Source organism: Accipiter gentilis, chromosome Z (assembly GCF_929443795.1).
Source record: "Accipiter gentilis chromosome Z, bAccGen1.1, whole genome shotgun sequence".
Lineage (NCBI taxonomy): Eukaryota > Metazoa > Chordata > Aves > Accipitriformes > Accipitridae > Astur > Astur gentilis.
Genome location: NC_064919.1, coordinates 62,373,475 through 62,397,708, shown reverse-complemented (window position 1 = coordinate 62,397,708; position 24,234 = coordinate 62,373,475). Strand labels below are relative to the sequence as shown.

Here is a 24,234-nt window from a genome sequence, read left to right as displayed (position 1 = left end):
TTATTAAATGCAGTATATGTAATTGCTTGTATCAGCCAATCTGCTTGTCACATCCATCATATTGGTCAACAGAAATAACATGCCACTGGTTAGATACATCAGATGTAGAACGACTGAAAGATAGTACTTTCTTGTACTTTTTTTGATCTGTGACAACATCCAGTAAGTATTGCCTGGTAGATCAAGTGTGTAAAAGAGGACTTATGTTGCAGGTACAGATAAGTGTGTATACTGAATACCTGCGAATTTGAAAGGCCTTTCTACTCAGCTGACAAAACTTTGGTGTCTAGCATCACCGCTTCCGGGAATGTTCCTCTGCAAGTTTACTGGTTTTTATTTGTAAAATGAAAGCATGTTAATACTTTCTACAAGACATAAAGACTACAAAGTGGACAAATCATTAGAGATCACCATTAGAAGTGATGGCTCTCACTCTTGCACTTCTGTTCCCTAGTTACGGGCACGTTACAGTATTTGTAGGTGCCAACCAGTAAGAACACTGAGTCTGGATAACTAAAGCAAAGGTGACCTTATGAAGAGGTAAGCTGGTGAGTGTAGAAGACTCCGCAGATTTCTCAGCCTGAATTCTCATCAGGTTGATTGTCACAAGTAAGCTCTGGTTCCCACAGGGCCTGCTTTAGAAAGTTGTCCCATCTTCAGAATATTTTAAAATGTTGACAGAATATTGTAAAGTGTTGGCAAAAGGGGTCAAACCAATTCTGGGTAACAAGAAACCCACTTTCTAAGCCTAATGAGCAAGGCAATATTAGTTGGAAAATAGTTCTGACTCTTGTTTTTATAAGTCCAAGAGCAAACACATTTCAAAACAGCCAGCTGCGAAAGTTACTGACACTGTCCTAATTTGAATGGGGAGTTATGAATAAATAAAAAGATACGGTTGAAGTTTTCAAAGATGCCATAAAATACTGGGAAGAGATAAAGAATTCCTGAGACTTTCTCCACTGTATCAGGTGACGCCTTGTATAAGTGAAACCATATGTTGCCTGTAACTTACTCTGAAGTTACTATTTTTGAAGCAGGAGTTATTATATGGAGTACTTACTTCATGATCTGAGTAATAAAGCCTTTTTCCTACTTGCCAGGAAGGAAGGCACTCAATATAATAATAATAAAAAGCCAATTCATGTAGAAATGGACAGATGAGAGTAATTAGTTAAAGGACTTCTTTTCTGAGGAACACGCCTAACTTTGTGAAGAGTAAACATCTATTTCAGTTCTTACATAGCTCATTCCACAACATCTGGCATGCTTTAGAGGTCAGACCTGTGTAAACAAAACTCTCTTTGTCTTCAGTGACAGACTGGAATAATTAAACTTGAGTTTTTAACAATTTCCTTTAATACTGCACTAAAATTCTGCAACATTAAGCTATATATTCAGCGACTTTTCCTCCAGACCTTTTGAAAAAAGAAATGAAGATACAATTTCTGCAATTGATTGATCAAAGGAAAAAAAGATTAAGATATCAAATATTCATAAGTGAAAATGAAAATAATCCAAGCATAAGTGATTAAAGCTGGATGACAGACTTCATGCTTAACTGAAACATCCTTTATTTGTATGAATACTCAACTAAGACGGGATAACTACTGAAATGATGAAAAAGTACTCACACAAATAAAGGATGACAAGTCAGGCCCTTAGTCTGAACCTTTAGCTATCTAGCAGAAAAAGGGAAATCACAATGCAGATCACTTTTCCGTATTTTAAGAAAGGCGGATGAGGAAACAAAATACATTAAAATCTAATGTAAAATCATATAATGACCCATGAGTAAATAAACATCTTTTATTGCTTATCCATTCTTTGAAGGTGGAGAAAACAAGGTTTTTCAATGCCAAATCTTAATCAGTTAAATGAAAAAACATGTCATATCAGTATTCATTATATTTTAAATCTTACTCAATATTACTAAATAATACTTAACATTACTAGAAGAATTAATATTTTAAGAGAATAAATGCACTATGCAATTTAAAAGGCTAATGTTATATATGAAGAAAAAACTTAGAATTAAACTATTTTACAAACTCTTAACAGTAAAAGAAAATATGTAAATGCAAAACACAGTCAAAACAACTTGTTTAAACATCAGTGGCCTTTGTTGTGTATACAAATTATTGCAACACTGTGATCTACCTTGAGAACCAAGGAAGCAAAACAGATGAACACATTAATGTAAGAGACAATTGTCTGGGTCAAATTAAATTTGAAGAACAAAATAAATATACAAATTTTATTATGCGTTGAAATTAAAAAATACATTAAGTATAAATAATTTCAATTTTCCCATTCCACCTGTTCTAAACAGAGAAGATTCTGTACAAAGAATCTCAAGATTATTAGGAAAACAAACTTAGTATCCCTTTATGAAATTCAAAGAGTCTTATTTTTGGATTGTATCCTCATCTATGTTAGTGCAGAATAACTTCTGACAATAATAGCATTTGAGCATTTGTGAGGCTGCCCGCATATGTTGATCTCTTGATATAAATGACATAAAAGTAGAAAAGAAAAGAGTTTCAATCTGTATTGCCATCCAAATATCTCAGAAATGTGGGTACACGTTGCATTTAGCTTCTACTGCTGATTGGCAGTGAAAGCCCTTGTAATCATGAAATTGTATTATTGGTATTTTGGGGAGGTACTAAGAATATGAAGATAAAAAGAAGTGCACAAGAGTGCTTTAGAGGAATTGCCTCTCCCCTAAATTTCTTTTGTCTATGTTTTTAAGACTTTGGGTGAATTAGGTTCTGTTTTGATACAAGTTAGTGGTCAAGATCCGAATTACTGTGGTCTATTATTTACATTAATATTTAACTCCTCTCTCTGCTCCAGAACAAAAGCTTGCCTTAAAAACAATCAGATTTAAATAATAGCAACAGAGGGGTTTTAATATCTATTCTAATTTTATATCTTGCAGGTAACACTTTTATTACATTTTAAAGCTTTTCTGTTGCAACCATGAGAGATTGAACATTTAAAGTTGATATTCCCATATGCCCATTTTCATCTAGCAGTTGAGGTTATTTTAGTTCATACTAGATCCTAATTTCTGTTGCTTCATATGTCATCCTATTTTCATAAAACTTCTTCAACAAAATAATGGTTTAAATTTACCAAAAAAAAGTTCTATATTACTTTATATTACGTATGTACTTAGAACAACAAAAATACAAATCAGGTGGCTCTGAACATGAAGTGACAAATGAAGCAATGAAAGATATAGCATCCAATAGTAATTACAATAAATGGCTACACTGAAAATTACTAAAGTAAGTATCTCATCACTCATTTTGACTTGTCTTGTTTAGATGGAGATGTCTCACAGCTTTGCTGTAATTTAGCTTTAATAACATCTCTATTAAGTAGATGCCTATTGAACAGACAAGCATTACTTAAATAATGACACTTCAGTAGTGAATTAACTTTCTCCTGTGTAATTAAGTAGCTGTCCATCACATTCATCAGCTTACTATATTGTCTTTCAGTATCTTCATTATTACGTATTAGCCACCCACATTAATTGCTTAGGCAGACCATACAGTGGCTCCTTTCCAGGACTAGGGTTGAGTCCTTTACATCCAGTAGCTGATGATATGGAAGAGGAGGGAGAGGACAGTAATAACTAATCAAAAATCTGAGGATAGCTAACTTTTAGTGTTCTGAAGGACAAAGGTATTTACTTGCCTGGTAGAGTAATAAAATGTTAGGTTATTATAATGGTGATTTGTATACAGAACTGCTTTACTCACCTCGCATATAGGTCTAGAAGCTCCATATTCAGCTTCAGATTTAAGTTAGATTCAGATTTATTTTATTTTGCAGTGTTTGTTTTGGGATGGAGAACAGGGAGAATAGGACAAAAAGCATATGATGGTTTCTTCAAATTCTTCTATATCATATATACTAAATGTGTGTTTTCTAAAACCTGAAAATTACAGAATCACAGTTGTTAAACATCAGGTATAATCATGAGTTCATTGATTTAGATCTCTCATGTAACATGGGCCATAAAGCTTTGTCTGGGTAATCCAGGTTTGAGCCAAAGAAGTACAGTCTCTTGAAGGTAATAACCATTTAGTCCTCATCTGTATATGCTTTTTTGGTCCAATGACTAGCCACTTCAATTTTTATGGATAAGTAAATTATTTTGTATTTTTATGGCTTTAAATTCAAATCATTGCTATAGTGCTTATCTTGGATGACTTCATTCATTTTTAACTTTTATTTCCCCCCTATGAGATACAAGTACATCCTAATAAAGTCATCTTTCATCTTTCTTTTGATAAACCAGTCAAATTAAACTGATAAAGTTGTAAGTTTCTACAATGCTTTCTTCTTTTTTGAGTTGTGAAAAAGGTTTCCAGTCTCTTTCATACCCTTTTTTGTTAATCAATATTTTTTTATAATGATAGTGGAACTGAACATTATAGTTCTGTTAGCTGCTACTACTACTACTACTACTACTACTACTACCACTTCTTTAAACTATTTTCTTGGAATGTAGCCTAGGGATCCACAGGACTTATAATTTTCATGATAGTTATATAATGAATTATTTGCCTTCTCTGTTCTCTGTTTTCCCTTGGTCATGGGACTAGAATGCTTTCCGGTAAATTTACCTGCCTTTCTTCTTCTTGTTTGTCAAGGTTCCCAAAGTCTACAATGACTTGCATATTCCAACAGGTCTTCAGACAGATGGTCAAGTACATATCATGAGCAGAAACTTGCCTTACAGCTCCAGAACTTTGCCTAGTTTTTAATTTCTTCTTGGATGGAATTCATTTGACTAAATGAACCTGTCTTTTACAATGTATCCCTCCACATCTGATCTACGTATCAAAGATACCATTTATAGTTAATAGCAAGAAATGGAAATAGAAACAAACAGAAACAGAAACAGAAATGGAAATAGAAATAGGGTGTGATACATCCGGCCGAGAGCAGATGTCTCCTTTAGAACAAAATTCTTTCGTCTTTAGTAATAAACCCTATTCCTTGTGGGTTTGTTCCATCTTAAGGGTCATGGATACCTTTGCTTTCTCTGCCGTTCTTCCTAATAAGAAATAATTGGTGATAATTGCTAGGCTTTTTCTAGAACAGTTTCCAAATCTTCTGGAGTAGCAATGGAAATCTGCAAATCTGCCTCAAATTTAAGAATAATATCTCACCGCAATTTTTGTGTGCTTTTGGTGGTGCTAAGGTCTGTTCCATAACCACTAAAACCAAAATTGCTGTCTCGGGATTAGCTTTTCTTTTAAATATGTTGTTATTTGGTAGCTGTCTGATTTGCTGCAAAACAGTTTCCAAAAGCGTCATCATTTGGCACACACTTCTGTGCATTGGGCATCTTTTTTGGAGGATATTTTCATAATGGGTAGTATATTTCCAAAAGTTTAGCCATGCTGAGAAAAGAATATCTGTTTGTTTAGTCCCTTGCTATTCAAATACAAATATGAAAATATATTCATATAGTCTAATCAGTGAAAGCATTCATACATTTTTAGTTCCTGAATTATATAGTGCCTACTGCGTTTCAGAATTTGCAATAGGGAGATACTAAGTTAGAGTGGTATAAGTAGCAATATTCCCCTTATTAGGTAGAAATATATTTTTCCAAAGCTGCTTTTGTTCATAAAGAGGTTAGACATTGTTGTTACATGCATTTATATGAAGCAAATTACTACAGTATCTCTAGTAATTTTAAGATAAATTAAAACAAGAAACAAATGAACAATTTACCACAGAATCTGTACAATGGACTTATTCAATTCAGTAAGAAGAGCAAAATATACTCCTACTCTTCCTTTTAGGCAACAGCCTAAATGGAATCCTGCCACTTGTTGGACTGTGTATAATTAGTTGTAAAAGCTTGGACAATAGGATTTAACTTTCATCTTTTTTTAAGTAGGAGAAAATTATGCTTAAGCATAATTTGGCAGAAGTGAATTGCAGAAGGGCAGTCCTGGAAGAGCAGCAATGAGCTTCATCCTCCAGGAAACACATTTGAAAATTTCAGATTAGTGCAGGTCAAACAGTAGGATGGAAAAGACAGGCAAGTTTGAATATGTGGCACATGGGCTGCTTAAGTTCTTGCAAAATATAACCAACTTCTTGAATGTCACATTTTATGACAGCAAAGAGAGCAATGTTCCTTTCAGTCATATGTTTGGAGGCCATGTATTAATAACCAAATTAATAGCCAAAACCTCTGAGTGATTTTTACTCTCCCAGATAAAGCTGCTAAAATAGTTTAGCTAGGTTATTCCACACTTTCATAATCATGTTTCTGGGATAATCTAAATTTGTGCTATTAACTGAGAGAAGAAGTTTCTTTTCACTGCAGGTTCATTAGTTCTAACCTCAATTTAGTTACCATTTTAATATCAAAAAGACATGTCCAGTAATCTGTAAGAAATTTCTGGAAACTTATCTCTGCACAGAATTACCAACACTATCAGCAGCTGGGGCTGTTGACCAAAAATCTTCACAAGCCCTATTTTAACAACAGTTTGATTCTCCCTGTACAAAATGGCCTAAATTATTCTGTTGGTATTTTTCCTATATCCTTATATCCTTCACCTTTCCTCAGCTGAAAGCGGCAGTTTAATTAGTCCTCTCCAGTTCTATATAAAAAGCTTTGTGCACTTCCCAGTTGGATCTGATAAGCACAAACCAGAAGGTTTTCAGGCCCTCTGCCTCTCAGTGAAGTAGATTATCCCATTACTAGTATTTCCCTTGAAGACCTCAGAGGAAAGTACAATATTCAAATAAAGATATATGTATCCAGATATATTTATGAGGCATAAAATGTTACTTATTTCATGCTGTCCATATAGGCTTCTTTAAGAAAACTGGAAACACTATGACAAACTCTAGTCCTAAACCTATGCTTAATGATATATGCATAGGGAACTCATGAATTATAAACTGAATCATAGGAGTTCAGTGTCAAATACACTGAATTTTGACAAGAGTAATCGTATTCTGTGTCAAATTAATGGATATTTGTCAATACAGTGAAGATATACAGTTCTCCTAAATGGTAGTCACAGTACAGAACACTTTTCATTTGAAATAGGAGTCAATACATATTCTATAGCTTGGTCTATGAAGGGGATCAGATGAGGAAACACAGGTTCTTTCTGGAATTAACTCATTCTACAAATGTCTAAATCATGTGTATGGTACTCTGGCCAGGACTAGATTGTTGAACAATGGCTGGGATACCTATAAGATAATTACTCTGGAGGGGAGGAAGGACAATAGCTTAAGTGGAGCCAACAATGAAAACAAAAACAAAACAAAAAAAGATTTACAGCTCAGCTTAATTAAACTAATGAGTAAGTAGAAGGCCATATCAAATCTTCATTTCATGATAAAAAGACTAACTGGAGCCATATGAGTATTTATTTTAATTAAACATCTGAGTCCACATGGTGCTAAAATGGCAATATATATGAGGAATTACTGTTTTATTAAGTTTTCACAGCTGTCTACATAGTCACTGGAGAGCTAGTGTTAGCAGTACTCCACTATTAAACTAAATTTTCACTGCGAATATCCTCTTTTAAACCCTCACTTAACGAGATTAAATTTCTGAAAAATATAAAAAATATAGTTCAAAAGTAAGTTTGTAAAACATTCACATTTTACTAATAGTTGGAATTATTTTTCAAGGTTAGCACTGTTCTGTAATATTTCTCAATATCCAATGTCTCAACTAAGTTCTGCTATGTTTAGCCTTTTTCCATACATTTTTATGCAAGAACATTAAAAACTGTAGAGTGCATAGCATTAAATATCACACACCTTATTTCAAGGTAGCAGATGTTGTGTTTGAAGTAGCGACCACAATTCATCATCCAATTATTTCCCACTGGTTCTGCAAGCTTCATTTACTTTCTTGTCTGGTACATTTTGGGTACTAAGCCAGGAAACACCATTCAGCTCAGAAGTTCAAACTCGACTGGTTTTGTAACTTCATTATGCTTCAGTTTCCTGGTGCAACTCATTATATTTGGCATTTATTGCGTAAGTATACTGAGACTATTTGCTTCACAAAAACTAATCACACATCATATGCAAGGTTATGTATTCATAAGCTAGTTTATATATTCATAAGCTGTAGTTTATGTATTGCTCTATGTAATACTGTATTATGGCATATGACTTAGCCTTCCATGAGGTTGCTCTTGCTCTATGTAGTGAAGAACCAGGATGCCAGCTGTGCTCTGAACCTTGTTACTAAAAACGTGTCAAGTGGGTCAGTCAGGATGCGAAGCCAAAAAAAGGAACCACTGCAAAACTGTTTTGTGATAGCTGATCTGTGCTCACAGAAGCAGCCTGAGACCTGAAATACCTATGGCTGTAGCACCGCAGACCCACCATTTCTGGCTTCTTGCTCCCTGGGTGACAGCATAGGGTATGTCTGTGGTCTCTCTGCATAAAACAGCCATTTTTGGCTTTTAAGAAAGGCAATTCATTAAAAGTCACATTCAGTTCCTGCAGGCTGGACTGGTTTTGTTTAGTATGGACTCTTCACCTACTAAGTCTGTAATCAATCTGTGATGACAGAAATTTCTAGAAACGCCCAAAGGTAATCAGTGATAGCGCTTTACTGCACAAGCCTGTCTCATTCTGTTCAAATTCCTGAATTATTAACATTGCATTAGTAGAATCTATTTGGATTCTTCATCTTAAGGATTTCTTAAGAAAGAAGTGAATTTAGAAGTACAAAACTGCATTAGCTGGGGTTTTCTTCAGTTGTTGTTCCACAACTGATTTAATATTTGTAAGAAAATGTGATTCTTTTACATAGAAAATGCTATATATGTGTGAAGAAAGTTATTAAATTAACATAACCTAAATAACTAGCACTATAATGTATGTAGTGAAAATTTTCAAGAAAAGTGAACTGATGCTATCTTCCTTATGCAGAATTTGCACTTTTATTACATACTGTCTTCACACTCTTACTGATGTGAAATAGTAGGATAAAATCTCAGATATTTGTGAGAGTATTATCAAATACACTCCTTCAAATCAATTCTTCTTCGCTTTCAACTATAACAACCTGAACACCTGTTGGAATACAGTGAATGGCTGACAAGTCAATGAATGATACAAGGACCAACAAGAGGCTCATACTATCGCAGCATGTGAGACTGCAATTACAAATTACCTGCTGTGGCAGGGATTATGTACTTACAGCATCAAACCTGTGAGCAAAATAGAACTGGTACAATTCAGAATGAAGACACCTGAAGAAAGTGAGTATAGTGGATACAGGAATCTGCATTGGTCAGTTTTCACAGTGAACACAGGTTATCACAATATAGCTGCAGCAGTGGATGCTTTACACGCTCCATCACAGAAGAGTTAGGTTCATCACATAAATGAAACAGAACAAAGGAATTTATCCATAGGATTTCAGAAGATCAGTGGCAAGTAATTACTCTAAAATTTCAGATTCCTTTGAAGTAAATATAATTCTCCATAAAATATTTTCCTTACTGACAACACAAATATAACCTTCAGATAACGTGTAGAAGTGGCAATTTGAAAAAAACATGAAGTCTGCCATTGACTGCAGCTCCTGCAGAAGCTTTCTAGGTCACAACATATGATAAAGTTCCCCTTCTGAAACTTTTATTCATGCAAGCAATCCTCACTCACATAAATAACTACATTAAAGTTAATGAGTCTACTAATGAACATACACGCAAAGCCAGACCCCACTGTATGGGTCATGTCAGATGATAAAAAGAGACGTAGAATGAAAAAGATTCATTTTTACATTGGATACTGTGAGTCTGTGTAACACAGGTCTGTGAAAAAGTATCTTCAAAGCCTTTTAAAAAAACCAAAAATCGTGTTTAGGTAACCATTGGAAGATTAAAATACAGATAATATTTGGAATATAATCATCTGACTTAGGTCCATATGCAAACCAATGCTCATGTTTGCATTAGTATAAAAATCTTTCATAGTTCCCTTTAAAAAAATCATAATTGATAACCCTTCTGCTAGGTAGCAGTTAACCAGGGAATATGCAGGTGGGTCCTTATGGAAAATAAATACAGGTAATGTGTCGCTTTTTTCTCCATGATATTTAGGAAGGGAAAAATTCTCACAATATTAAAAATTCAAATATTTTAATAGACTCAAGTAGTTCTTCCCTATGACTTCTTGTTAAAAAAAAAAAAAAATCAGCCACATAATGTAAACATAACACTGTTTAAAACTTAATAGTGTCTGAGGGTACAGCTACACTTGGCTTTTAATCATTAATTGCTTAGCTTGCAGAGAGCAAGAAATAATTCACAAAGCAGTCCCAACCAATGTAGTAAATCATTAGATTCAGTGCAGGTGAATGCCAGTGACATGTACTCTCTATCTCCCACAAAATCAGCTTCACTGTGTGTACTCAGGTGTCATAAGTGCACATAAGTGCATATAATAATATTTTGTCCAGAGAACAAAACATTAACAAGGCACTGCATCCCCTCTGAAGTCGTAAGATCCCACGGGCAAACAAAAATAACCCACAGTAGTCCGTCGTAAGTCAATTCATGGCTACCCCCATCCTCTACATTACATCTTTATAATTAATCTCACTTTTTGTATATGTATCCCTACATAAGACACAGAAGAGGAAACGAACAATCCCAGATCATCATTTACCTTGGAGTGTTAACAGGGAGTTGTTCAGTAATGTTGAGTATTTGCTGGAAGTTTCATGTGAAAACATCTACCTCTTGTGCCCAAAGTTGGAACTGCCATAGACAAGGCTAATTTTCATTAAGCAATACAGACTAAAACTGAGTATATATTATTTCCCGTCAACACTGATTCATACTAACAATATAGCTTTTTATAGTGTAAAGAGAATGTGGATCTATGGACAGTCCTCTTCTGTCTATGGATTTACAAATCAGGGCACAGTGAGGGCTGGGGGCTTCCAGGGGATGAGGCCATGCCAGGAAATCAGTCCATTTAAAAGATGTTTCAAAAGCACTGATTTCTAATGCAATTAAGTTAAATCAGATGCCAAAGCTAAGTTTTCTTCAAAAATCTCAAAGTAACTTCCAGTGCAAAAAAAAAAAAAAAAAAAGTGCCTGATGAATATAAATGTTTATTTGGCTGCTTGGAGGCTTAGAATTCTAATTTGCTTTATATGGGTAGAAATGACTAAATGATACCAAAATCTTTAGAGAATCAGATTTGGTGTCTTTAACCTATGTGTTGTGGAGAGAATGGAAAGGTTTTCTATTGTGTATTCCTCCAAACCTTCTAAAACTGTGTTTTCTAGGTAATTTTTTTGACTTCACATTTTCTGTTCCATGCAGCTTTCATACTACTTTTTCCCCTTACTGCTGTAGAAGAGATTTTCGTGTACTACTTCCGTGTCACAATCTCAATTACAAGAACCAAAGAAAGGCCATAGTGGGTCAGAACATGAGGTCATCTCTTAATCTCCTTCACCCAAAGGAGAGTAAGAGCAGGGCAAAAATATATAATACTTTTGAGAGCTCCCCCTGATTTTCTCCATGTTTGGTATCAAATTTTCTCTGCATTTCTGTCATAGGGGAAGTTGAGTGCCGCTCAGAGAAACCAAAAAAGAGCAAAGAATGTACAGAAAGAAATTAAAAACAGTATTGATGGAAGTCCGAAGTATGGGAGAAGGGATGTCCTTAGGCAGCCAAACTATTCAGTTCTTATGTAGCTTAAAGCTTAAACCTACTGGTGTTTCAGGAAGCTTGGAAGTTAATCTCCATTTAGAAGTGTTTTCCCGGTGTAGTCTGTTTTGGTGGTTGTAACTGCCTACCCCTTAAAATGAGAGTGCTTGAATTTAGACACTTAAATTTATTAGCGAGGGCTTGGGTAAAAGTAGCCTGCTTTTAAAGTGACTAATTCTGCTTAAATGAATTTTTGCTGAAAAAGATGTAAGTGCTCATCTTTTTTGAAAATCAAACACTTAAGCAAACAACTGGGCTGGTAAAATGCAGATAAGAGGCAGAAAGCTGTCAGCCATCAGAAGAAGCGGGTGTGAATGGGAGCCTGAATAAATATAGAAAGAGGACTTCTAGGGCCCTGGATTTGCTGAAGAAGTGGCTTGGAAACTGTGCAGAGGGAATCTGCTATTTGGTCTTTGTCTCTCTGTTTTCAGGGAATAGGACATTGTATACAAAGCTGCATCAAAGAAATGCTTTTCTCAAAGCAGAATGAAGGCTTGTAGGTATCAAGGGTGAAATCTCAGGTCCTTCCATTTTCCGCAGCTCCCCCAAGCCCACATCTAAGTGAACATGTGCGTGGGTGGGGTAATGCTCTCCAATGATCAGCGTTATCTTCTGCCCCAGAAGCAAAGCCCAATACACAAAGCTCAGCTGAGGAGAACCAGATGCAGACCACTCTGGCCATTGTGTAGGTGTGGTATTCCCTGTTGTCCCAACTGCATTCCTCATCCCACTCCCATACGCCCACTATCCGGACTAGTGTTCCACGTTCATCTGTGCTGCATGCTCAGTTCTGCAGTTTCAGAATAGCTGACACTGCTTTTGAGTATTCCTGTAGAACTGCTCCTTTTGTACAATGCTGGCCATTACTTTGACTTTGCTTATACCATCAGTTTCTTCTTCAAATGAAATAAGCGTGAAAAGCCTTGATTATTGGGTATAAACTCAGACCAGTAACAAGCAACTATTTTTCCCTGATGAACAACCAGTAAAAGGGGGTAACGGAAATGCAGCTGTCTTCTTTAACTAGCATTTCATGATTTAGTCACTAATGATAAAAAGAAGGAAGAAATGCAGACATCTAAGGCCATAGAAGCAGAATTTTCTGTTGAGAATGGTGTCAGAAGGTTTGCATGACATATTGGTAAATCTTTAAACACTTTATCAAGGTTTGAAAGGAAGTATACTATGTCTAGGACCTCTGCTCTTCTTAGTTGCTAGTTGCTTGTCTAATGTTTGAGTAATACTCCTGTCTCCAAAGAAAGCTTTTCTCTTTTGAGTTCAGTTATGGAACAAAGAGGTATAGAAGGCAAAATAGGATTTTGCCTCTTCAACATCAACTTCTTATTTCATATTTCTTCCATAGGAAAATGAATCACTGAAGAAGCTTGGAATCTCGAAACAAAAACCTGGATCGTAGTTTACTGCCACAGAGAAAAAAGAATTTCTGTGTAAGTAATTTCTGTGAACTGCTTTGTGGAACACTGGATCTAATAACCGTGCAGCACCAAAGTGTTACAATTGAAGGACCAGACAACCAGCAAGCTGGGGCTTGGTGTCCCAGAGAGCAGACCAGATGGGTCATCCTAGATAAAACATCTCCAGTACATTTTAAAGATAGCCATAATAGCCCTATAAACATTTAACATTTTTAAAGACTGATCACAGTGGTTTGGCAGGAGTGAACACAAATATTCTTTCACAACTTCAAAGGCAGAAATGGCAAGCAAGACCTGAGGGAATAAATAAGACTGAAAACAAAGGATGTTTCTGTTTTTCTCTCAAATAAACAGGAAGCCTCACTAAAGTTTCAGCTTGCGTGATCAGAATGGGACATATAGCCTGACTTGCCTCATACATGGCATTGTTCAACTGCAGATGGTGTAGGCTGGTGTGTTCCCGTTTCTTAGAAGAGGAAACGAACAGAAAGATAGCATGAATTTAATTCCCATTCTGCTGGACTGCAAAACTTTTGTGGAAGTTGAACCATGCCATTAGATAATACATGTGCTAATTTTTTTCATTGTTCATATTATTTGTTTCATATTGCATTGAAACTCCTGGTTGCAGTGTATGGGCTGTTTGTACTCCACAGAGCACTCCTGAGTGGTTTGTACAAACTTGCCTTATTACTTGCAGTTTCACATTTTTTAACTGCTGAACTGTGTTACAAGGCAGCAGGATATCCACATGTTTACATAGCTGCAACAGGAGTAGTCAACTGAAATATATCACATAAGAACAGTTGCACCTGCAAAGGTCCATCTAGCTGCAAATACTTACATTTAAGTATGACTAGTACCAGATTATTATGGAAAAGTATCAGAACAAGGAGAGTATGTAATGGTACTTCTCTGTAATAAACTTGTGGTTCAGGAACTTCCTGAGCCAGAGACATTATCTTTGTATTTAATAACCTTTTCTTCCATTAATTTGTCTTCTTGTTCTTTGAACTCATGAAAACTTTTGCCATCAACAATATCCCGTGGCAACTATTAAAATACACATTTCAGTTGTGCTCTAGTAAGAATAAATCCCTTTATTTTGGACCTGCAATCTTCTAGTTTCATTTGATGCCTCCTAGCAGATGAGAAAATGAGTCATGTTCTCTGCGACTCATGACTTTATAGAGCTCTATCATAAAACCGATAGATCTCTGTCAAATGTCTCTTTTCTAGGCCACAGAGTTCAAGTCTATTCAGGTTTTTTTTTCACATATGTAAGTCATCCTTTATCTCAATCTCTCTGTATCATTTCAAGTTTTGTTAAGTACATCATGAGATGTACTGACCAGAACTGACTACAAATATTCTGTATTTAAATCCGTTATCTCAATCTCTCTGTATCATTTCAAGTTTTGTTAAGTACATCATGAGATGTACTGACCAGAACTGACTACAAATATTCTGTATTTAAATCCGTTATCTCAATCTCTCTGTATCATTTCAAGTTTTGTTAAGTACATCATGAGATGTACTGACCAGAACTGACTACAAATATTCTGTATTTAAATGCAGCCTACATCATAAAAAAGGTTTGTGAATTCATATGCAAAATAGCTTTAACAACAAAAGTTTATAAATATGCACTGTATTTCCTTTATTTTAGTCTTTAAAATAATAAATGACAGAAATCTACTTTTCTTCACATAACTTTTAAGGAAGTTCCTTCTTAGAAGTATGAAAAAAATTATGTATTTTACAGTGATTCAGTAGCACTGAAGAAGTGAATAAGGTGCCTAATCAGTAAAAAGAATAAATACCAGAGACTCAGTCTGATATTTTCACAAAAATTTTCATGTAAAATTATTTTCAATTAATTTATAAATTCAGAATTTTTAATTTAATATAATTATATGTTCATACTTATAAATAAATTGTAATATTAAATCAAAGAAATGTAATTAAAATAAACATAATTGTAAATCTAATTATCCTTTTATAATTATAAAAAATATACAATTTTTTTAAGAAGGAGAATTTTCACATAAATTCTCTTTGCTCTGGATTCCTTATGTTTTTTTACAGAAACAGGATATACATCTTGTCTGAGAGATAACCGTTAATTATAGGAAAAAACCTTCAGGTTTAATTGACGAAATAGGTGAGTTAGCTTTAGAATCACAGTTGTAGGGTGCTGAGAAACGCTTATTTCATTCAAAGACAAGCCAGAGATTATTGTTCAACAAGAACACACATTTCCATGGCGTTTGGGGTTCCAGGTCAGGAATGGTCGCTATTCAGACACGACTGCAAGGGGCGTCTCTGGCAAAAAAAGGCTGGGTTTTTCTTTTCCCTTGTCTGAAATTATCTTCTGTGTATCCAGTGTTACTTCGAAGATAAATCTTTCAACTTCCTCATTCTTGATCTGCCAGGAAAATAATTTATTGGCCTTTTCACCCCCTTCATACACAAGTGCACTTGAGTGTAGCAATTGCTTACAGACCTGATTCTTAGCCAGTTCATTATGTTCTTTCCAGAAACCATTTACAAATTACCATACATTAAAAAAAAATCCGATAGGCTAAGTAATATAAGTGTTTCACCCTTAGGAAAATGTGAGCAGTAACTATTTCTTGGCATCGTGCCTTTATTTTCTGACTTTGTTACTCCTCCAGTAAAAGACTCCCCACAAGATCCTATTACATTCTGGCAAAGAATGTTGTCTTCTGTGATCCCTACCACCTCAAAGAGCCATCATGTTTTTCTGAGCCTTCATTTCTCATTTTTGCTCATTCTCATTTCTAAAAAGAACTTTTCCCCTTTTCTCCATTATTTAATGCCAGGCTCCACTTCATATTTTATTTTTACACTATGGGTCTGCTTCTATTACAGTATGATTAGTTTGTGTCCTCAAATTGCACAAAAATGCTAGAAAAGGAGTTAAATCTCCTTGGACAGGGACTTCTTTGTTGTATACTCTTTTCTTACCCTACGGGACAGGATACATGCTGAATGCCGCAGAAGTAAGAAGGTGGTATGTTTGAAGGACATTGTGCTCCAGCTACAGTGGAAAGTATTTGGATGCTGTATTCATTCAACGTCAGTAAAACCTTTTCCCCTACTACTGTAATCTATACCAGGACTGATGCATAGTTGACCCCATGCCGAGGAAGTCACAATGTGCTTACATCTAGCCTTCTCCCTGCTTATGGACCAGTTGCTCAAAATTGCCTAATTTATCTTTTTGTTGTTGTATGTATTGTAACTGCTGTTTACTCAGCAGTAAACTGAATTCAAAATTCAAGAACTGAATAGAAGTTCTTTAGGACAGGTGTGTATTTCTGTACACTGACTGGAAGATACAGACACACTCTGAGAAGATCTAATCATCCCGCCATTCTTTCTATGAATATTCGTCCCTTTATTTCTGCCAAACAACTCACTCACAGTACCAGTGCAAAGCAAACACAAACATGTATTATCTGTTCTAGTACAATTTGAAGGTAAAACATGGAGGATGTGAAGGGACACAAGAAACATGAAGGTTGCACTTCCTTATGAAGTGCAGCTTGATTTTTCTTTTGAAACTCAGGACCCAGTATGGCATGTATTTCAAAGGCAGCCTAACTCAGTGGAGTTTCTAGATAATGGCTAGGAGACAGCACAATAAAGAAGAAGAGATGTTATAATGAACACATGAACCATGTACATGTACCTCCTTCTTAAAGCCTTTAATCCAAACTAGCTTAAAAAAATATTTAAATAAATGTGCTAGTTTACAAACTATAACTAGCAAACTGTGAAACACTGATAAAGGCAGAAATACCTCTGGTTTAGTCTGTGAATTAAGGCAAATTCCTGTAGAAGTCTGGAGCTGACCTCAACCCAGTAACCTCATTTAGCCAGATGTGTTTCAGTATAAATTGTTTGTATAGGCACAAGGTTTTAAAAAGTTATTTAAGCTGCATTCCTTAAAACAGTTGAATATTTTGTTCTAACTTAGCTAAACCCTGGGCTTGTCTAGATTAAGAAAAGCAGAAGATAAACTGGCAAACCCATGCCTATAGTTGGTATGCCAATAGATCAAGGGGGAAACCTAGAATTGACATGAACAAGGTAGATCAAGAGCAAACCTGTAACTTGTAACTGCATTAGAAAGGTAGTTGTGGCCAGATAGGGTATTTGAGAGAACCCACCACACCCTGCATTTCTTCTCCTAGTTAAGATAAATCTTTGTAGCGACAAGAAATTTTCTCATTCTGTAGCAATATGTATTTTTTTTAAATTAGGATAGAATGCAGTAAAAATTTGAACATTGTTTTGACCATTTTAAAATCATTACTTGAGTTCTGTGAGCATTATGTATGACTGAGAATTTGTTGCAAGTTAATTCAGGTTTCCTACTTTGATATGGTATTTGATGATGTGATATTTAAATACCTGGGATGATTAAATGATGAAGAATTAACAAATAATCTTTTCAATTATAGTGAAAGTTTTGAGGACTAATTCACTTTGGATCTTGCATGGATTTTAATTATCATTAAACGCAGCAGGTATGATATCAGTACAAAAGTGTAAGAGTACTTATTCCATTGGCTTTATTTACATTTAGAGATTTTTTATTTCTATAATAGTTTTGAATATAATCTTGATCTCTGTAATTGCAAGATATTCTCTATCTAAAAGTAAAATCCAATTTTATATATACATGAAGGTTATAATTCTAATTCTACTAATACTTGTTTTGCATGTTTATGCTTGAAGAAATTAAAAGAACTCCTATAATTGAAGAATTGTTTTATTTTTCAGACATCTTCTCTTTTGTGTTCTACACTTTTGCTTTTTGCTTTCTACTTTTCCTATCCAACATTTAACCAAAATCTTCATAACTGTTTGAAGGAATGTTAGTTGATGAAGCAAGAAGACACATACTGTGTAATTTTAGAGTTTACAAAAGAGCTGAAGAAACAGAACAGGATTTGGAGTCTCCTCGTTTCAACAGGCTGTATGTGAGCAGCTCCTGTGGATAATATGGTAGCCAGTTCTGCTAAGAAGGAATGGAGAAGAGCTGCTTTTGAAAGAACACTGGTTTACTTTTATTACAGTCCCAAATCTAGATTCAACTTGAGAGAGGCAGATCAAGGTGGTTTTTGGACCCATTAGCTTTCGCATTTGCATAAGAATTTTCCTGACCTACTCAGGAATACTAGCAGCTGAGTTCATGCCTCAGCCTGAAACCCCATTATTCCAGGTTAGGGAATGAGTTCTCCATACTTAATTTTAAAGTAACTGATTATACATCAGATTCATAAATCATTACTGAATGAAAAAAATCTTAATATTCAAAAGTTTGTATTGTATAATTTCTTATCCTTCATCATTGACATTTACCAAAAAAATTGCAAGTCAAATCTCTTACACATTTGTGTAGGATCTGTGACACCAGCACACTTTAGGTATATCAGAAACTATCAGCAATATAGAAAATATGAGCAAAGAATTTAATATCTTGACATTTCTGTTATACAGAGCTCAAATTTCATTAAAAATTAGTTTCTTTACCAATGCATCTCGTCTTTTTCATGACAAATAACATATTAATAATCTGAGCCACAAGAGGGCACCAAATAAGCACATGGCAACCCAGCTCGGTTTAAAAGACCACAAAATGGATACAACTTTGTAAACACATTGCAAAATATCTTCTGCAAATGGTTCAGAAAGCTAAGCAAAGTTAATGTTTGTTTGAATTACAAAACTACAGTTTGTTGAGTAACACGAATCTTTTTTCACCTTAAATGCATATGTATATACAAGAGAATGAATTTTGATGAAAATGCGTATCTATTTATCCATATAAATAAATCTTACCTTCCATAGTGCCTTGGAAGTTATTGCTCAGTGTGATTAATTTTTAAAAGCTATGTCCATATATCACATATTATACAGTTGTTTACATCTATGAATGGAAGAGTAAGAAACTATGCAATTTGCCAGATACTATAGAAGTTGCAGTTGGGAAGATGGTATGAGTCACGGAGGTGAAATGGTCTCAGAAAGAAACATGATGAGTGGAAAACTGAGAAGCAAAAGACTTCTATGTTCCTTGTTTTAAGCCTTGCCTGTTACTTTTCTTATGCTGCACAAAAACTTGAAATATAGAATACTGTAATCAATGAATGTTAAGTGGAGAGTTTTGATTTGGTAGTATTTTGTATTTAATAATTAAGTAATTTTGACATAATTTTGTACAGTTATAAATTCAATATGCAAATACATTACCACTGCATGGTGATTTTGAAGAATTAATATAGCCAGGAAAAGGCTATCTGCAGAACAGTTGTGGCATATTTCAGGCTAAAACTATGTAGCAAGAATTGATAGCAAGAGCTTATAGCTAACCTTCCTGATAGGACTGTTTAATGGTACTTAATAAATCTTCATATAATATTTACTTTCTGTTCCCAGTTTCAAGGCCCTTCCAAGATCTGCTTCACTGTTATTATTTGCTTCTCTTCTCATATCACAGTCCCATGATCATCCACCTCAACAGTGCATTTCTCTGCTTTTCCCCAGGTTTGTACTCCCACAAATTTCTCTGAAATATTCTACAAGTCTACTATTCTCTTTTTCTGTTAGTCTTTCCTCTAAGATTACTTTTTAAGTGATATCCTAATAATGAAAGAATTAGTTCGTTGTACTTAAGATATTTCTTCTTATTGCTAACAATAAATACTTATTTTATAGATTTATAGAAAGAAGCAAGCAGTTTAAACCTCTTGCTTCAGAGAACAGGCAGGCAGTCTTAACAGAAACTAGAGCAGATCTACCGGACAAAATATGGACTTGGCCTAGTATCTGTTACCCCTTCCTACACTATACGTGCCTTGCACAAAAATAAAAGATGTAAGCCAGGAGCCCCTTCCTGTAAACATAACCACGTTTGGGACCAAAGTTCAAGTGCTCTCACTGTTACATTTTGAAATTAATGCATGGTTTGAAAAACAGAGAGAGAGACAATTTCTAAAGACTGCTGATACGAATTCTCAGATCTCCCTGTAAATCACAGAAACATCTTAAACTTTTAGGAGAGAAGGAAGTGTCCATTTTTTGCCTGGTTTGGGTCCAATTCTCCAGTAGTCTACTCTGGTTTTTGATCCTTTAACACTCATGGTGTAGGTAGGATGCCATCTGACATGGTATGACTGAGAGGTGTCCGCCTCAGGTCACATTACTGGAAAAGTATCAACCGTTACTGTGACCGTTTGTGGTAGTTACATTGAGGTATTTCCATCTACAGGGAAAAAAACCTGTGATGGCTGTTACTGTAAACAATGCAAGGGGCAGGACAAAAATGGAGGTCTAAAGAACTAACGGGTAAAACGGTGATGGTCGAGAATATCCACACAGTCTTAAGCCATCACTGTCAAGAAAAAGTACTTCGATGAAAAAAGCTGTGAGAGATCATGAACAAAACCAAAACGCTGGCATCCATAGAAGGCAACTATTGAGGACAACTGCGCTTATAGCAGACGCTGCACTCTTAATAAATCCTGTATTGGTTAACCCCTTTCATCAGCTTTATTTGCTTGGTAGCGACTCAGTCTCAATCAGAAACGTACAAGTTGCTGAAAGACAAGCAAGTCAAAAAGCTGCTTCAGAAAATGATGATCCACCCCGCCCCTCCCCCCCCCCCCTTTTTTTTTTTCTCTGCAAGATAAAAAGTATTGATTGTGAACTGTAACCTTTTGGAAATGAGTTCAGTTCTCAGGATGAAAAGGTTGGACTCCACTAATATAAGTTATGTCAGGAGATGGATAGAAGGGCATTTTAACGAACACGGGTTCTTCCTCGGGGGGAGAGACGCATCTAGGAAAAGAAGATCGTAAAAAGAAATTAGGAGCAACTTCCCTCAGACAAGTATCCTCTCAAACGGCAGCTGCTGCTGTTAGTCCAGGCGACCCCACGGCCGCTGTGCCGAGGTGCCGACCTTAGCTGGGAGTCCAGGACGCCCCGAAGACGAGCACCAGACCCCACCACCCCAACGAGCTGATGCTAGAGGCCTCGCTTTGTATTTCGAACGGCTGTGCCCCAGGCAGAGCGCAGGGCTGGGAAGCAAAGCTTGCCCCCCGAGCAGCCCGGCTCTCTCTACCTCAGGGCAAGCCAGGCCCCGGGGCTCCCGCCGCAGCCCGGCGGCTGCAGCCGGGCGCTGACACGGCTTCTCCCGGAGCTGCCCCGGAGGGGCTGAGGGGCGAGGCTGGGCTCCGCGGGGCCCGCTCGCCCGCTGCCGGGGCCTGCGGGGCCGCCGGACGGGACGGGACGGGACGGGACGGGAGGGAGACCGGGGCCGCTAAGAGGCGAGGCTGGAGGCGGGCCCGAGGCGGCCCTCCGCGGCGGGGAGGCGACTGCCTGCCTCCTGCGGGCGCCGCGGCTCCCCCGCGACCCGTGGCGGGGCGGCAAAGCCCGCCGCACCGCGACGCCGGGCCGGGCCGGGCCGGGCCGGGCCCCGCCAGGGCAGCCCTCGCAGCAGCAGCCGCCGCCGCCGCCGCCGCCGGGGCAGGGGCGGGGGCAGTTCCTCCCCGGCCGGGCGGCCGGCCCCGCCTCCCGCCGCGTGACCGACCTGCCCGCCCCGCCGTGCTGGCGCGTGCCCGCCGCTTCCGGGGGGAGGGTTGGGGCTCGGGCGTGCTGCCCCGGTAAGTTTGGCGGAGCGGGCGGGGAGTCGGCGGCGGCGGCGGGATGTCCGGCAGCGGGCTCAGCTACGGCGAGCAGGGGGGAGAGGCGGCGTCCGAGCTGGCCCAGGAGGCGGTGCCCGCCGCGACCCCTTCGGCTCCCGCGGCCTTCGGGCTCTTCAGCAGCGACATCAAGAAGTAAGCGGGCCGGGCCCGGCCGGGCCGGGCCGGGCCGGGTGGCGGGGTCCCGTCCCTCGGCGTCCGGGCGGGCCCCGCTCGGCGTTGTCGGGCGGGCGAGCGGTGACCGATTCCGTGGGCGTTGGGGCGGTGCTGGGCTGGCGGGACCCTGCCCCGCAGGCGCGGGGTCCGGGCGGCGGGGGGGAGGAGTGCGGCCTCCGGGCTTCTGCCGGGCAGGGGCAGCTCCAGGGGGCCGTGGCGGGGGGGGAAGCGGTTCCTCGGTTGCTCGCTTTTACCCCCTCGAGACTCGGTGGGAAAGGTGGCTTGCTTACCTTTAAGGTGTTCACAACGGAATGGGCAACTTGTAAAGTTTTTTTGTTGGTTGGTTGGAAAAAGTGCGTATCACTCTTCCTCTGCTTTGATAGGTAACCACGCTGGCATTAGTTTCACTTTGACTTCCAATGTATTGAAAAAACCCAACAAAGTGCTTAGAAGTATTGGTGGGAGTCGTAGTTGGAAGTGTAGTTGATCATGGCGAGGCGGCCAGCTCGAAGTGGGTGTTAACAGGGCTGTGTCTCGGTCAGAAGTCAAAATGAGGAAATGAAGGAGGAAGAAGAAAAAAAAAACCAGCTGAAGTGCACTGACGTAGAAAGCCTTCAGCTCCTTAAAGGACAAGTGAATTGGAGGGGGGGGGGGGTGGGGGGGGGAGTGTCTAAATGGAAGGATCAAGAGGTTTGCTAAGCTGGAATTGTATCCTAGAACAAATTGGAAATCTATTCTGAGAGCAACCAATAAAAAACGCCATAAACTAAGGTCTCATGTACATTAGAAAAATCAATCCCTTCTTCTTCAGTTTGATTGTTCTGCACAAAGAGAACATCCATGCTCTAGAAACCTCTGCTGATGTGTTTATTTTTGTGCCACACCAAAGTAAATCACAACAACGTGAAGCTGCTGTCACTCCGATGCTTCGCTCTGTGAGACAGCAGCTGATAGGGCTCCTCCGTTTGCCAGGCAAGCCACATTTCTCTTCCCCTGCTATTCCACTAAATACTTCGCGTTTTCATTGCTCCAGTTAAAATTTTCACTGCTCTAGCATGGGTGCCCCTGTGCTGACTTGAGTGTTGTAGCTGATTTATGTTGTTTGCACCCTTCTTTTCTTGTCCCCTTCCACAGAAACAACTTTGCACTTTATTTATTAACCATTGTTTTGCTGCTTCTTTTTCACAAAGGGGGTACCCTGATCATTGGTCATGGCCATAATTCTCTACATAAGTCATTTAATCCTAGACTTCACATCATTCTGCAGGTGAAGTATAGCTCTCTGTTCTGCCTGAGGCTGCCCAATGGTCAGCTTTAGGGTCCTGAGATGTTTTGTACACATGTATGTATGTGATTGTCTTTCGGTGTGGAAGAACAAGAATAGCTGGTGATATGTGTGCATGCCTTATTAATTAATTGCTCTTCCAGACTTGCTCTCACGCTTACAGGAGGGGAGAGATCCATCCTCTAAAGGAAGGACTTGAGAGGAAAGCAGGCATTGATCTCTGTGGTCTTTTGTAGCTGATAAACAAGTTCATGTTGAAATAGGAAGTTATCCACGGTTCAAACCTGTGTGTGTAAGCTCTGAGAATGGATTGGATAGTTGAGGAACAGGCACTGTGAAGGGAAGATTATGAAATTTGTGTAGTGTGAAAAAGCCACTGTACTGCAAGTGAGGGTTATTAGAAAAGCAGACTGCGTTGCAGTCCGTTTGGAAAACGCAGTAGTCATTTGTCGAGCATATAGCATGTGTGCCGTGTAGTCCACACTGGTGATAGCCCAAAAGCTCCTTATTGAGAAGCAAACAAAATTTTCTTTCCTTAAAGCTAAAATGGAAATCTTCTTAGAACAGGGACTGTAGCCTGGATGTAGGACATAATATCTTTTGGTGGTTTGCTTTTGTGTTCTTTAAACTGGGCAGACCTGATCCCTCCATACTGGAAATACAGAGAAGTGCAAGATATGTCTCTGCATCTTGCATATTAAAGTGTGGGGATAGTGGGGTGTTCCACTGGTGAAAATAAAATTACTGTTACGGTTTTTCAGAGTTCGTCCATTGATCTCTCACGCTGTTGAATATGATCTTAGATGTGCTTATATCCCATATCATTGTGGTGTTTCAGTGCTTGGCAAACTTTT

The 24,234-nt window shown here is 38.0% G+C and overlaps 1 protein-coding gene across 8 annotated transcripts in view; it reads left to right on the top strand.

Annotated features, from left to right (window-relative positions):
• Positions 1–21,856: 21,856 nt before the first annotated feature.
• The window catches only part of AP3B1 (adaptor related protein complex 3 subunit beta 1), a 164,951-nt gene continuing 162,573 nt past the window's right edge, over positions 21,857–24,234 (top strand). For all 8 annotated transcript variants that reach the window (XR_007505014.1, XM_049794396.1, XM_049794397.1 and 5 more), the window contains exon 1: positions 21,857–22,074. Coding sequence is in view for 7 of the 8 variants with exons in the window: in XM_049794396.1 (XP_049650353.1) it covers positions 21,944–22,074 (131 nt within the window). In the remaining variant the exon portion in view is untranslated. The remainder of the gene's footprint in view (positions 22,075–24,234) is intronic.